The sequence below is a fragment of the Pararge aegeria genome, chromosome 4 (assembly GCF_905163445.1).
Source record: "Pararge aegeria chromosome 4, ilParAegt1.1, whole genome shotgun sequence".
Taxonomy (NCBI): Eukaryota; Metazoa; Arthropoda; class Insecta; order Lepidoptera; family Nymphalidae; genus Pararge; species Pararge aegeria.
In genome coordinates, this window is record NC_053183.1 from 8,440,478 (window position 1) to 8,456,005 (window position 15,528).

Here is a 15,528-nt window from a genome sequence, read left to right on the forward strand (position 1 = left end):
ATCACGAAAATATAGCTTTAATAATTAGTAGATCTAGTTTATCTTTCTTACATCAAGCGAGCTAATTGAAAGTCATGTGTATTGCTAAATACATTAATTTATTATGTCTCCAATTGGATGAGACGACCACTGTTTCATTCATAATACACTTAATATAACAGCTGTTATGAGATGATATCATATTTTAATCATTGTAAATACTTCAGTTACATTATACAACGTGTAACGGAATAACGATATACTGTTGAAGGGTGCATAAGTATATTTCATAAGGAATCACCCGTATTAAACCAAATATTTAAATGTTTTATTCAAAAACTATTAGCGTTTCAGTTTCACAGATAAGTATCAGAGACAGTAAATAATGTACCTCTTTCGCCTCTCAAGTATTATTTCGTTTATAATAATTTATTTTTCATTTACACGTTGTATAAATAGTCAGTGTTGATAAATAGTATATTAAATTAATAAATAACATCTCATTAAAATGTAAAAAAGTGTTGTAAAAAAGAAACTGAACAAAATTTTTATTTAATAGTCTAATGGTATTAAATTCAAATTCTGTTTTATTCATTTCATTTCTATTCATTTCAATATTTATTCATACTTTAAATTTATTTTTACTCATTAATTATCTATTGAATCTATTTTATGTAAAATCCGAAAGGTATTTTGACTCTCATATGAGTGTAATATATATAGCATTATTATTTGAAACACAAAAAATTGTTGCGCAGTTACCAATAGCCTATAACGGTCCAATGCTGGACTAAGGACTTCCATCTGGATGGTTTGCCCTTAATCACCACGCTGAGGATACGGGTTGGTGATCACAGCAGGGCTGAGGATACGGGTTTGTGATCACAGCAGGGCTAGCACAGGCAGGAGTCAAAAATTATATCCTCTGATTATATATCCTATTATAGTATAAAGGACTACGTAATCGATAAAAAAGCTTGGGTGTAAATTATTACTCTAACCAGGTTGCACTTCTAATAATTTTAAATGATGTTGTGGGCTTCTTCTTAGACCAGGACGCGTTTGGAACGAAAATATATTTTTGACTTTGACTTTGACTTTGACTTTATACCCTGGCAAGGGATATCATTAAAGTGACCACCTGCTAAAGCACGGGAATATAGGATATGAGAAGTTTACCCCCGTTTATTAATGTACATATATTATTTGGATATTATTTCCACGTCATTATAATTTATATTATTATTTCAGTGCTCTGAGAGTTGATAAAGCTGTGGGAGAAGATACATTTTTATCCTTCCCCGAGGAGATAATTGTCTCCTGCCCATGCTAGCTGTGCAGTAGGTGTTAGTACTAGCACAGAGAACGCAGCTGCCCGCTTTCTATTATATTTCCTTAGTCGTCTCATACGACGCCCGCGTAAAGAAGAGGGTTGGTGACAACTGTATTCTGACCTACCGTCTCGATGCGGGTAACGCAGTTAATCACGAATAAATTAAACAAGTAAATATATTTACCTGTGGTGATGAAATAACGCTGCAAACTCGTGAGTACCGGGCTTGGGTAGAGACTGCGAACCCAGTAGCCTCTCTCGCACGGAAGCAGACAGTTGGGCAGCCGCTGTACCACCGAGAGAATAAGATTTTGGTCCGATGCCGTTTTCTGAATGGTAAAAGCATGGTATTTCTTTTTTAATGCTGAGTCTATTGCGGGATAGGATATAACCTTTCCCATATTTCCATCACGTTGCCTTTGCTGGGCTGGCTGACTTCTTAATGTTGTGGAAGCACTCGAATAAACATTATTAAAGGCAGGGTAATAGTTCCAAACTTGGCAGAATGTGACGCATTAACAACGTTTCGCCAGACCTTTACGTCTTAGAAACTACTACTTACTGTGTATTTGCAGATCCTGAGTACATGTTTGCGTACCACCCGATACTTTGACTTTCGTTCGAGGCACCGCTGACACCTGGGCTGTTCTCCCAGCTAAAAAAAAAGAAAATAGAACAACTATGAAAATGGTTTTATGGCTCAGTGGTCAGTTTGTTTGATTACAGATAGCTTTGACTACCTAACTATAAAATATTTATTACAACTATTGGTATATCTTTTAGGACTCTCTAAGTAAAAGCCCGAAAGGAGAAAACGAAAGATTTAAAAAATTACTGATTTTATAGTTTATTTGTTAGCTTGTTTGATTACAGATAGCTGTTTTGACTACCGTGTCCAGCAAAATATTTGTGGGAACTATTAGTACCTAAGTATAGTTAAAGCCCGAAGTTAGAAAACTTCTGTAGTCTACTCCGTGCCTCAGAGAGCATGTGTTGAAAATCGATCCGTTTATAGTCACTTAATACATATACAATAATGAACCTTAAAGCTGGGCCACCCCTTCCGGAACCGCTTCAAAGCTTCTTGTGAGAAATATATAGGACACACAAAGATAGAGCATAGGATAATGATGATAATGTAGGTTTGAGCAGACCCTACCTAGATAATATGTTTTAGCTAACCAATAGGTGCTATATAAGTTATTGAATATTTTATTCAATAGCTAATTTACTTAGACCTATATCATTTCTGACATGCACTTGTTAATTGAAGAACTATCTTCCTTTTACCATCTATCAAAGTCAAGGTCAAATATCTCTTTATTCAAATAGGCACATAGTTGACATATCATAAAAAGATTGTACTTAGTAGTGAGATGATGGTGTTAACTACATCCGTTAACTTTAAACTAGAACTGCGAGGGTTCCAAACGCGCCCTGGTCTTAGAAGAAGCCCACTACAAACTTAGCCGGGCAACTTAGATATTGGAGGACTTCAAAACCACGATTGTGAATTGTTCAAGGGCTAGGCAAATACAGGCAAATTCCTCAAAAGTAGGTAATACATTGGTGACTCCTCTTGCGCTGTAGACGTTAGTGGGAAAAACTTACCATGGCCATGTTGAGGTGGGCCGTTAGCAGGCGGCGGCGGTGGCGGCTGGGAGCCATTTTGTCTTTTCACGTAACCAAAGTTTTGAGGAACTTTTGCCTTGCTTGAGGAACAAGTGCTACCGTTTCCGCCGCTGGAAACACTTGATGGGCGAGACGATGGGCCACTGGGTGACTGTAACTGAGATAGAAAAACGAAATATAAGAAAATCTGCTTCTTTATTAAAAAAAACATGTGGAGAAATCCATTAACTGAAGTCTAAAATAAAAATAAAAACTACCTGAGCGCCTCCACCTCTCGAAGAGTGCTGACTAGATGAATTTGGAGCTGGGTACTGAAACGTAAAAATGGCGACTGTAGAGAAATACCGACTTACTTAATTATTACTAAGATTAACCTATTAAAGATGCCGAAAAATAGAATGCAAGGCCCTGTATTTATATTATTATTTATACAAAATTTAAAAGTAAGCGTTACTTTTAAATTTTTTGTTCACAATCGTGGAGTCAATTTCGAGTATCGAAACACTGTATCGACAAAGCAAAATTATACTGTCTTTTATTTTGCCATTAGCAAGCCAAAAAAATAATAGTGTAAACAAATTTGAGTTTTAAAACAAAGTGTTTAAGTTCCATTTTACTCTGGGGTCACAGAGTATCGATAGTCGAAACTGATTTTCGATAGGAATCTTATACTGATCCTCTATTGACCTCACAACTGTGCACAAAATTAATAGTAAAGGAAAATGTGATACCACAGAAGTATCATGCCTGAAAGGCTCTGTTTCTCAACACAGGTAGTTTACCAGTTTCTGGCGTTACATTGCAGTACAAAACTAGTGTCACAATAGCAAAATTTAGAATTGAATTGTGTGTGTATATATCTTTGAGTATTGTGTAAAGTTACCAGATAAAAAGAAATATATTTCTTTCTTTCTAAAAGCATTTAGTATCATACCTTTCATTTTGAAACCCCTTCACACAGCAGTGGATTTCAAAAAAATTGACGTCACAAATCGTGGTCAAGGGTGTAGAATAATATTACAGTCAGGAGAGTCAGGGCACTGTGCTACTTATTTGTTCATGGCATACTTTCATCCGTAAAGCGATAACATGATAGACTTAAAATTGTGTCATATGCATAAAAACAATGAATATACCTGAGGATGTGGCGCGATGCCAAGTTGCTGAGCAGCCGTGAGCTTTTCCCTTTTGTGGTGCTGCGGGGAGTGGTGGCCAGTTCGCCGCTCACCTTTTCGGCCGTGAGACGGGCTTGGAGGTGTTTGTGCTGGTTGGTTCTAGAAATATGGAAGTAAGTTTATCAAAAAAACCTAGATGTTTTTACTAATATTATAAATGCGAAAATGTGTTTGTTAGTTGCGTTGCTGATCTTTCACATAGCATCAAAGCAATGGTTTTTTTTTAATAGTTCATGGGCTGGCGGAGCTTTAAACCATGCAAAATGCTTGGTTTCTATGGAGAAATTTGGTTAAACTTGTTCATTTTAAACTAGTTTAGATATCTTCCGATAATACACAGGAAATCTATTATTTGAAAACCAAAAATTATAATTGCAAAGTGACTAGTCAGGAAGAGAAGTACGAACGTTTTACTCCTTCGACGACGCAGCTACGGTCGATTATATTAACATTAGTAGGGACTAGGGAATCAGGGATAGGTACAGTTAACGCAAAAGTTATACCAATACGTGGAGCTTTCCTCAAACATGCGCAAAACACATTAACTACAGATACTTCATATGAACTTTCATTTTAATAACACAATCTCGTTGTCGTGTACTTTACATTTCGGATATAATTTATTTTATTTTGTCGTTATTTAATTGAGCAAAGCTCTGTGCCTACTTTTTCGACCTCGACAATAATGCACTATTTCATTCATATAAAATAAGTACCTACTTATTGTCGTTGGACTTCGAGTATAAGATAGGTGACAAATAATTGGTATATAACACAATCAACGGATGTCATGGCAGAATCACCGTCCTCTGCATAATGTGAACAATTGATAAACCAACTTAGGAATGTATTGCACGCTGTGGAACTATGTTACACTAACCAAACATAGGTACGAGTAAGACGAGCGAAATCGGTCGGAGATGTGCCGGAGTTACCTATATGCTAACACAAATATTGCTTGAAACATATCCCACAGTATAGAGCCCTGGTATTATGTATGAAATAGTTCCGCTGTTAATCTTTTTTCATGATTTATCCTTCTGTTTAACATTGATAATCTGGAAGGTATTTAAAAAAGCCAATGAAAATGCTTCTAAATACGTGTTGCTTCTGAAAAACAACAGAATATACTCACCGCTGGGGGACCGCCAACTCCGGGCGAGTCAGTATATTTTTTCCACGTGGTATCTTGCCTAGGGGTAGGTGGCTGCCTCTCAGTCTGTTGCCCGCAATCGGCCTTACTCCGAGTGCGGCCTACCACACGGTAAACTACACCACTGCCGCCTTCCATACCTCTTCGAACGCCACTGCGTCTGAAATAAGGGCATTTAATTCTTAAAAAATAATATTATATTTATATGTTCTTAATAAACTTTTAACCAATATTTTTTAATATTTTTTTCCGACCAAGAACCGCATCCTGGCAACCCTTAACAGGCAGCTTTTACACGCTTTTATATCAGAATGAAAAACTTCATAGGTACAGAGATATTTACCTAACCAAATTTTCTTACAGATGAAAACAACTTTCATTTATAATATATTCGATCGGAATACAACAACAAAACGCATTTCAATCAACACTGACGCACAAGTAATAATACCTTATCCCACCAACAACATCTTATATAAACTGACTTCTGACAAGAAGAAATTCCAGTAGAGATTTATAAATCCAGAGCCGCATACCAGTTGGTTGTTTTATATCAGGAGGCATAAAAACTATTTTTTTTTGCGTTTCAAATTTGTTTTACATTTTTTTTTAAACAATTGACTACTTTAAGTATACACGGTAACCTAGAATATTTCGTGGTGCTAAACGTGAAAGCGCGAGTCGAGTACAATCGAGCAATTAAGCGAGCCTAGCCTTAATTACACGCTAAGCAGGATGCGATGTAAATTCCCTCTTCATTACATCGAAGAATCTTCAACGAACAAAATACTACGTTACTAAGCAGAGTTACGACTCAAGATCAAGTAAAAGCGCATTATTAAATACCGAAGTAATTTGAAAACACGAGCAAACCACGAACTGTTTGTTCAATAAGGGTAGGTATTGATTTTCCACAACATAAAGAATTTATGCTCCACGGAGCAATAAGAGAAGCTATTACCAGAAGTGGTCAAGCCATTTATTACACGACCTTCGATTACCACTTAATAGTCCTATCTAAACGTCATTCATTACAATCATTGACCTGTACAATGGTCTGGATAGTCATTTTGTAGATACACCGAAATTCGAATACACGCACGAATAAATCTAAATTAAGGGCAAACAGAGAAACGGAAGTCGGAATAAAGAAAATGAAACACTTGCTATACGACGAAACACATACAATGCAAAAAGGAAAAGAGAAGAAAATAGAGAAGAGGACGTGGCAGGTGAAGAATTTCCCGAAAAACGCTTGCAACTACCACTATATTTATAATTGAACTTATTTGTGATATGAGGTTAACGTCAGTTAGGTGACATCTTTTATCATTGTACAAGTGCTGTCAGTTATAGGGTGACAAAACTGCATAACTAATCCGGCATTATGCCACGTTAAGTATTAAGGCCCTAGAAGTTTCTTCGGGAACTGCTAGTAAGCAACGATAATTTGTTATTTTGAAATTGGAAACTATGTACCCTAATATAATGATTCATTTTTTACCGCACTTGGTGATTAACGATATTGAAAAGGGGTGCTGAGCCCTTGTTGGTGAGTCATGTTCGTAAAACCTTATCCATATACCTGTATGGACAAATAAAGGTTTGCAAAAAAATAAATACTAAAAGCCCTAATTGTTCAGATCTCATCCCTTTTGTGGAATCAGATAATGTAAATAATTTGCGTTTATCCGCTTTGTTTCCGTACACTTTTCGACACTCCTTCAGAGTGGCATTTACCGGCGTTACCCTAAATGATAAGAATTCCATCATCGTACCCAGAAATAAACAACTTAGCACCCATCCCGTAGTCTTATGAACCTAACTTTAAAGACTAAATTTCAACAAGAGATTTCCCGACTTGATTTTCAGAGTATTGTTTTTGAAAGTGTTTTGTTGGAGATGGAAGTGGTCTGTATAGGGTGCTTTAAGCCTGGGGCGTTCGAACAAAGACAATTGATATGGCTGATAGAGGGTGTTCATTCTACAAGCAACATGTGGCCTACTTTGAGCAGTTGGTAAACATAATTTTGTAGTGGCCTTATTCATATTTTATAAGCAAAAGACAGTACAGCTCGAATACCCTTAATCTATAATATATCTACTAAGCTATAGTAATAGTATAAAGAGGAAAGATTTATATGTTTGTATCCAATAGGCTCCGGAAGTACTAGACCGATTTTAAATGAAGAAAGCTAAACTATCACGTAGTAACATAGGCTATAAATTATTTTTGTGTCGAGGCAAAGTTGCTTGCTTGATACAGAGGACCGGAGCTTGTAAAGTTCTTAAATAATTATGAATCAAAATAATGTTGCACACGATTTAAAAGTACAACGGGTTTATTCATAACGATCATCAATCACTCCTTATTGCATATCATTTGGAATCAATGAAGCCTTTATATGTAGATCGTAGCTCATTATTTTTCCTACCGTAACCAGGTCACTGTATACGAGGGTATTAGTTAATATTTTATTCTTATCTGATAAACAGTGTATCTTTATTCAAATTACCTGTTTACATCATCTACCTAATTAAAACTGAATGGTATAATTAACATGTAATTATCATAGAAATCTAGCATAGTAGCTTGATCGGAAACTGGAATTGGGTAAAAAGTATATTACCACTACTATAGTCAATAAGAAGAGTTAGCCCTTCACAGGCTAGGAATTTCGGACTAAACCTTATGAATATCTGTAACTATTGTACATTACATGTATAATTATTGATTGATGATGCTCATAAAATTATCAAATTAATGTATTAGATCACAAACAAGAAACAGGCTACTTTTAATGCAAATTGTTGCTTAGTTACAAAATCTACAAAGTATAGTAATAATACGCGCAAAAATGATAAAGTGAATAACGAAAAATTTTCAAAGGAAAACAATCCTCAGTAGTTACCTGAAAGGCGTTGGGCTGAAGATACCCATTAACTGAAATTAAAACTAGACCTGTTTCTCGTATTTCGGTTACAGAAAAAAAGAAAAAGCAAAGTTCATCTCTCCGAAGTGGGCTTATGTATGCGGAAATGAGAAGGCACTTTTATTTTTCCCTTAGTCTTCAATGTACCTGATTCAACCGAGTGAGAATTTTAAACGACTTTCCATTGAGGGATAGAGGTTTGACCTACATGTGGCTAAAAATAAAACTTTATCTGTTATTTTTTTTGCTTGTTTATGGCTCAATTCAAAGGGCCAGTGAATAAGCTAGGTATAAAATAAAATTTTTAAGATTTGACTTTGTTTAAAATCTATACTCTTTTAGTCGCAAATTGTCTCCTACGAGTAAGACACGTCCACGTTTACCATTTTTATGCCATGCGACTCTGTTTCACGACCTATATACTAGTTTACAAGAGAATAATTTTAAGGACTTGCATAAGTTCTGCGTGTATAATATTTTGGATCAATATTGTGAGGTCTATGTTTGGTAAATGTGGTGGTGTGATAAGTGAGGTCTACTTATAGATGCCTGAATTGACTGTTAGCGAAAAGTACTAAGTATTAAGTAAAATTGACCAGACGGTTCACAATCTTTTCCAGCCAATGCGAAGCGGTGGCCAATTACCAATACAAAATATTTGATGGCTAGACAACTATCGCTATCAAATTTTGCGTTTTGTATAATGGCGACCAGTTGGCAACTTGTTAGAAAAGCTAGTAAATCGGGCAGCTGGATGAATTATATGTGATACTCGTATCTATTTCACTTATTTTTTATCAATCTTTACATAAGGTACTTCCTTGAGAGAGAAGTGAGAAGTGAGAGAAGAGAAGAGCATGTATAGAAAAGATAGTCCGGTCAGAGGATGCATTACTAACAAGCTCAGAGAAGAAGTAGGCCTGCGCCAGGGATCTGCTTCTAGTTGTTCGCGGGCGACATTGCTATTATTAGAAAGGTTGCGTCGAAGATCCAGGCTGGTTATAGTGGATCTCATTGTATTTGATTTAAAAACTCAAAGAGATTTCCGTGGATAGGAATATCCTTCTCCGAGCTCCCTTCACCACCCGCTCAGTGACTTGACCGCTTTCTTAACAGGCCCGGTTATTAGTTTAAGGTACATATTTTATGTTACACGTAACTCTATTTTTGAATTTTCTTTATTATACCTATTACCTACTATAGTAAATATTAAAAAAAATTATAAAAACCTATCATATTGAATAAAAAATATAATGTAAACAAAGTATTACATTTGACTTAAACACACAAATCCTTAGAAAACATCGTTAGTTGTATACTCTTTAATCCACTGTTCGCCGAACGTCCGTACTTAAAAGCAAGATTTAGTAGTAAGCCGATTTATTTAAGCCCCTAGAAATATCTAGTTACTTTAATAGGACTCGCCCTTAGAACCGAAAGTTCAACCGTCGTTTGTTTGATACTTCTGTTTCTAGGAAATTATTTGAAAAGGATATTCAATTTCGATCGGTAAATCTCCGTAAATCGTGTAGTGTTGATATTAAGCAACGTTAATATTCGCTTGAATTTAGTAAGTAACAAAGGTAGGTAGATACTCATAATCCTCCGATCTCGAGTACATAAAACAGTTGAATTATAGAAAAAAATACTATCATACTAATAGTATACATACTTGAAAGAGAAAGTTTGTGAGGGTGCATAGATGTTTGTTAGTTTTTCACGCTAACTAAGCGAATTAAACTGAAATTAGGAATGGAGATAGTTTATACCCTGGATGACCTCCATGGCGCAACGGTGAGCGATATGAATTTAAGTAGGAGGTCCCGGGCTCGATTCCCGGCAGGCGCAATTTGGAGATTTATAATTCAAGAATTTTCTCTGGTCTGGTCAGGTAGGAGGCTTTGGCCGTGGCTAGGTACCACCCAACTGCCAAAGACGTGCCGCTAAGCGATTTAGTGTCGCGTAGAAACCTATTAGGGGTATGACTACCATCCCTAACAGGTTAGCCCGCTACCATCTTAAACTGCATTATCATTTACCACCAGGTAAGATTGCAGTCAAGGGCTAACTTGTAGTGGAATAAAAAAAATATAATACTTCGGAAAAATCCATGGCTGCCACGCGATTTTTGAAAAATTAAATAGTAAAATAATAATACTTTAGAAAACACAATACCGACTTCCATTTGTTATGCATAATGCAATGGTTGTAACCTTTTACTTTTTACTAGTTTATGTTGTCTGTATGTTAAAGAAATGAGATAAACAGCCAGTAGGTACACCATTTCGAACGATATTAATGTGATCCATCCATATTCAACGGAAATATTGAGTAACATCAGCAAACTAGACCTTTTAGGGAAGTCGGTACTAATAATAGACTAATATGGATAGAGGTACTACCTATTACATACATATGTAGGCAAAGTATGATTCGGAATTCCACTGCGGAGTAAGAAGATTGGAGATTTTGAAAAGATATCCCTGAATAATGAAAACTATTCATACTCTGACATGATTAGGAAAGGATAGAGTGTACCTACGGCAAACTGATTAAATTGAATGTCGAATAATCTTGGTAAAAAATATGTAAGAAACTCTGATAGTCTGATAGATTTGAATAAAGAATTTTCGATTTGATTTATATTTACTGAAAATATATATTTCTTTACCAACTAAAATTAAATATTTTTAGAAAGTATCGTAACAATAAAAATATTTTAGGATTTAAAGTAAATAGTAACTTATTTATTTTTAACCTTAAATCAACGTTTACTAATTTGATCGATGCAAATATCAACATTACTTACTGATTTTATTTAATTTTATAAATTTAAAATGCATATAAAAAATTTCAGAAACAACAGGATTTGAACCTGCGACTCTCTGCGACCTCTTTATAAAATTGATAATTCCTCCAAGTGTAGGTAAAAACACTAAAAAAAAAATTATAAAAATATAAAAAAACAATGTGTCATCTCTTGTTTCAAACGTGTCTCAAATTGTAATATGGACCTTTGAAAAATTTGATCGAAACTGCAACTACCAGACCAGATCAGACCTAAGCAAATTCAGAAATTAAATTATAGACAGACAGATAGGAGCAAGTTTAAATTAGGAACCACATCTCCACTTCAGACACAGTATAATAATAATACCTACTACGCTCCACGCATGCATAGTAGGTTGGCATAGTAATGTATAATTTACAAGAGACAGGTTTACTGTCGTAATTACACTACGCTTAAGCATAGTACAGCGCAATAATCACTAGGTGCGTGAAGTCGAACATCCCTTGCACACGGCTGCTTTGTCATTTGAAAATATTCGCGTCTTAATGAAAACCCGCGCCTCCAGCCCTTACTAATGATGACAGACCTGAAAGGAACACGTAGTTCCCTTCGAGCCTCTCATTATGTGAACTGAACAACTCTCATTATTCTCGCAGCCAGTTCCCCATTTTTCCCGGTTAAGAAGTCTCAAATATTGTTATTGCATTATCAATATGGCGGACGTTTTACATAGCTGTGTAATTTAGACGAATAGCTATGTATATTTCTGTCAATGTGCAGGGTAAATTTTCGATGGGTGGCCTAGAAGTGGAATTTTTTTTTCGGACGTGGCTTCTTATACTGTTGACATTCACGTTGTCGTCAAGCGATTTAGCAGCCCGGTACACTGCCGCGTATGGTAACAGATTAGAGGTAAGGGGGTAATGTAACATGTAAGCCCGCTCGCATCTATGACTGCATCATCACTAAACAACTATTGTGATAGCATTCACACTTCACAGAGCATGCAAGGAAAACGTGCTGCAATGAGCCACCCTGTGTACAACCTGAGTCGTAGGTTTTAAGTAAGGCTTATGTGTCTGAAATAACTCTGGAATCCACGCCCTTTAGACCGGAACATTGCAATAATGCTGCTTGGCATCAGAAATAAACATGATGGTGGTACTTCCCCGGACGAGCTCTGTCACATAAAGCTCTCCTACTATAAAACAAAAAAAAACAGTCTATGCTAACATCTGAGTCGAGTCTGTATTAAGTAAATATTATGGTGTGAAAACCCACACTGAATTAAGAACATACAGAATCCTCATTCAGCCATTATTGCATGCTGCTTATTGTGTCCTGAAACAGTAAAAACTCCCGCACACGTCTGACTTTACACCTGCGGAATGTTGGTTGCTCACAAAATTTTTCCTATTATAAAATGGGAAAAAGTTTGTGAACAACCAACAAGTGGTGAACGTTTAGAGCATGAGAAGCAAAATAGCTGTCAACTGCTCAATGGTATGAATTCACTAACCGTTTGTTTGAGAAACCACTCTAAAGTGGAATGGTTTTTGATGCTTCAATATTAGTCATGTACCTACACGGTTTTTACGTATGTTCGTAATTCTGTGCAAAACTATAATACTGTGTTCCTTCTCGTAATCGAATTTCTCGTTATACTTACAACAGAGTGCTGTATCAATAGCATCATGTTCTAAAACAGAGTGTTTCTAAAGCCAGAACAATTATTACCTAACTTGAATAGCAAAGTTAGTTATCTACAAGTTAAAGTCGATGTCTGCCCGCTTTCAGCGAGCTCAGGCGGATTTCCGTCTGGTGCATTCAATTTAAATTCACCGTTATCGAGTAAAAACAAGTTTTTAAACACTAATGCCGTAAAAAAGGTAATATTGGAACATTGGAGACCTTTCTAGTCGCACAGGAATACGCTGTCTTATATGTCGGAAGGTTCAATCTCCGACGAAGGCAATTTGGATATTTTTAATTTCTTGATTTTGTCTTGTCCTAGCTACCACTCTACCGAAAAAGGCATGCCGCCAAGTGATTCACCGTTCCGGTACGATGCCGCATAGAAACCGATTAGGAGTTTTGGTTTAATATAACTGTCATACTCTTACACAGGTTAGCCCGCTACCATCACCGCCAGAATCGCAGTCATGGACTAATTTATAGTAGAATAAAAACATTAGAAAAAGACTACAGGTTCCCTGTAGTTTTCAATGTGGCAGATATTTAAAGGATGAATGCAGACTTAAACCCTTACTTTTTGAAATTTGTAATTGTAGCTTAATATTAATTAATTTTTGAAATATCTATATTATTTAATTGCAATTAAATAATTTATATAAAATATTTTTATTTAATTGTAATTTTAAATTTGATCCGATTCAAATTATATTATCGTATACGTATATTTATACGTATTTTGGGTTTCATTTTTGTCATATGGGTATTTTTCTCTTAAGTAAAAGCATTTTTTTTTTTTTTTATTATTAATCTTCTTTGCGGAAGTCAATGGATATACAATACACATTCAGCTTAATTTGCTATACTCTGCGACAACCGAACAGCAGTGGCGTACACAGGAACTTGGACCAGGGTAAGCAAAGAGAAGTATTCTGGCATAAAATGCCAGAATCCTCCTCCGTTGCCAGTTATATGAAAATTTTAGGGTATGCATTGGTTTTGTGCATGTATGAAGTGCACGCGACTGCCCAACAGAACTACTTTTGTAGTAGTAGAAGCTTTTTATGTCAGAGCCCGTCTGGGGAAGTATCTATTACCGTCAAGCATATTTCTGCTGCCAATTAGCATTGCTGGGTTCCGGTCTGAAACGAGGTTGCCGGTTCAATTACAGGTATATGAGGCTTAACATCTTCACCTCAGCTTGGTTATTTTAAGTAGGCCTAATATAAGCAATTTTGAAACGTCAAGTCTGTCTGTGTGTAGTGACTCTACCACCGGTTCGGAAGGCAGATTGTACCGAGAAGAACCCGGCAAGAAACTCAGCAGTTGCTCTTTTCCAATATCAACAATTTACATTTTACATTTTAATATTCATTTTTCTATCTTGTGAGAGATGAAAGCGGAACCGGATGCTTCCAAGCAACCTTTTCATTAAGAAATTCATCAATTGTATGTATACCGGCTGGGAAGTATACAACGGGTTCCCCGGACGTCCAATAAAGCCAACGAGATTGACATGCCGTGGTGGTTTTTAGTTCGGGTAAACGAGTCCCACATAACCTCTGTCCTGCCCAAAAGGACAGAGGTAGCCATAAAGCTTTTCCACCACGACAAAAACAAAAAAAAAAATAAAAATGTTACGCTCGCTGTAATAAATGTGTTTTAACACATTCTTTAAACTTATGCATTGGTAGGTCCAACACAGGGCGATAATATGTAGGTCTTGTTCGTATCATGCCCCGCGTAGTGTTGTTCTGTTTATAGGTGATAGCTTTCTACCATCACCGATGGTCATCGATTATTCCTATTAAAAAAAAAAAACTTTGTATTTTATATAAAATACCGTGCAGATCTACTAAACAGTGATCTTCACGCACGTTTCTGCAAAAGTGAATATTTCCTTTTATTGTAATTACAAACAATGATAATTATTATTGCAGCCTAGATATTCCAATTTTTCTCTTCCACAGAAGCTCGGAGCTTTTCATTAATATTTCAGGCGGATAAAAGCTGTGACGCTGTTCTACACCGGATATTTATTACGCTTTCACAGATTTCAACGTTTTATGCATTACGAAAATATGCATAGGTAGGTTTAAAAGTTATATTTTGACTGAGTATTTTTTTATGAAATATATTATTTATATTATGATTTTATTTTTATTTACCTACTAGCCGTTTCCAGCCCGCTTCGCTGGGCGAATTGAAAAAGGAAATAAATTACATTTTATGTTTCATTTTTATTTTATTTTTTCATATTTTTATTATTCTCCTTTTTTTTATTTTTGTATGAACATAAATAGGCCCCGCGGATAGAACTGTAAGCATCGATATTGTTTAGACTTACTCAAATTCCAAATTCCATCGATTTAGCCTGTATCTTTCATCCAGGTGATTTTTCTCACTAATATTCATTGTAACTTTCAATGTGCAATCATTATAACATTTCCGTACCTTTCTTCCAAAAATTAATAATAATTGACATGAAGAAAAAAATTTGAAATGAGCATTGAAAGTTTAAGTTAAAGTCATTGCAAGTCTCATATGTGAAGTTGAAATCTGTCTAGGTTCAAGTGCGACGAATTTTCTGTTAACTAAAATTTTCTCCGTGACATCAATTTTTTATAGAAAATTAATTGTGCATGTTTTTTATGAATTCTATTGGAATAAGTAACTAAATTTCTTTTCCACATCTCATGTGCTTGGAAAATGCATTCATTTTAATCTGTTACATTTCCGCGATTCCGCAATAAAAGAATTCGTCGGTTATGTAGTCTGCAAAAGTAAAATGAATGTAAAATTCTTGGTCCGTTGATTGGATAGCTACATGTAAAGTTAAG

The 15,528-nt window shown here is 35.6% G+C and overlaps 1 protein-coding gene across 5 annotated transcripts in view; it reads right to left on the minus strand.

The window, feature by feature from the left end:
- LOC120623362 (protein sickie) overlaps nt 1-15,528 on the minus strand; it is a 205,557-nt gene that overhangs the window by 69,707 nt on the left and 120,322 nt on the right. For 4 of the 5 annotated variants that reach the window (XM_039889342.1, XM_039889339.1, XM_039889344.1 and 1 more), the window contains 6 exons: nt 5,255-5,432; nt 4,081-4,218; nt 3,202-3,255; nt 2,924-3,101; nt 1,875-1,967; nt 1,497-1,641 (listed from right to left, as the gene is read on the minus strand). In XM_039889342.1, coding sequence (XP_039745276.1) covers nt 1,497-1,641; nt 1,875-1,967; nt 2,924-3,101; nt 3,202-3,255; nt 4,081-4,218; nt 5,255-5,432 — 786 coding nt within the window. The remainder of the gene's footprint in view (nt 1-1,496; nt 1,642-1,874; nt 1,968-2,923; nt 3,102-3,201; nt 3,256-4,080; nt 4,219-5,254; nt 5,433-15,528) is intronic. The other variant, XM_039889340.1, reaches the window with a different exon arrangement.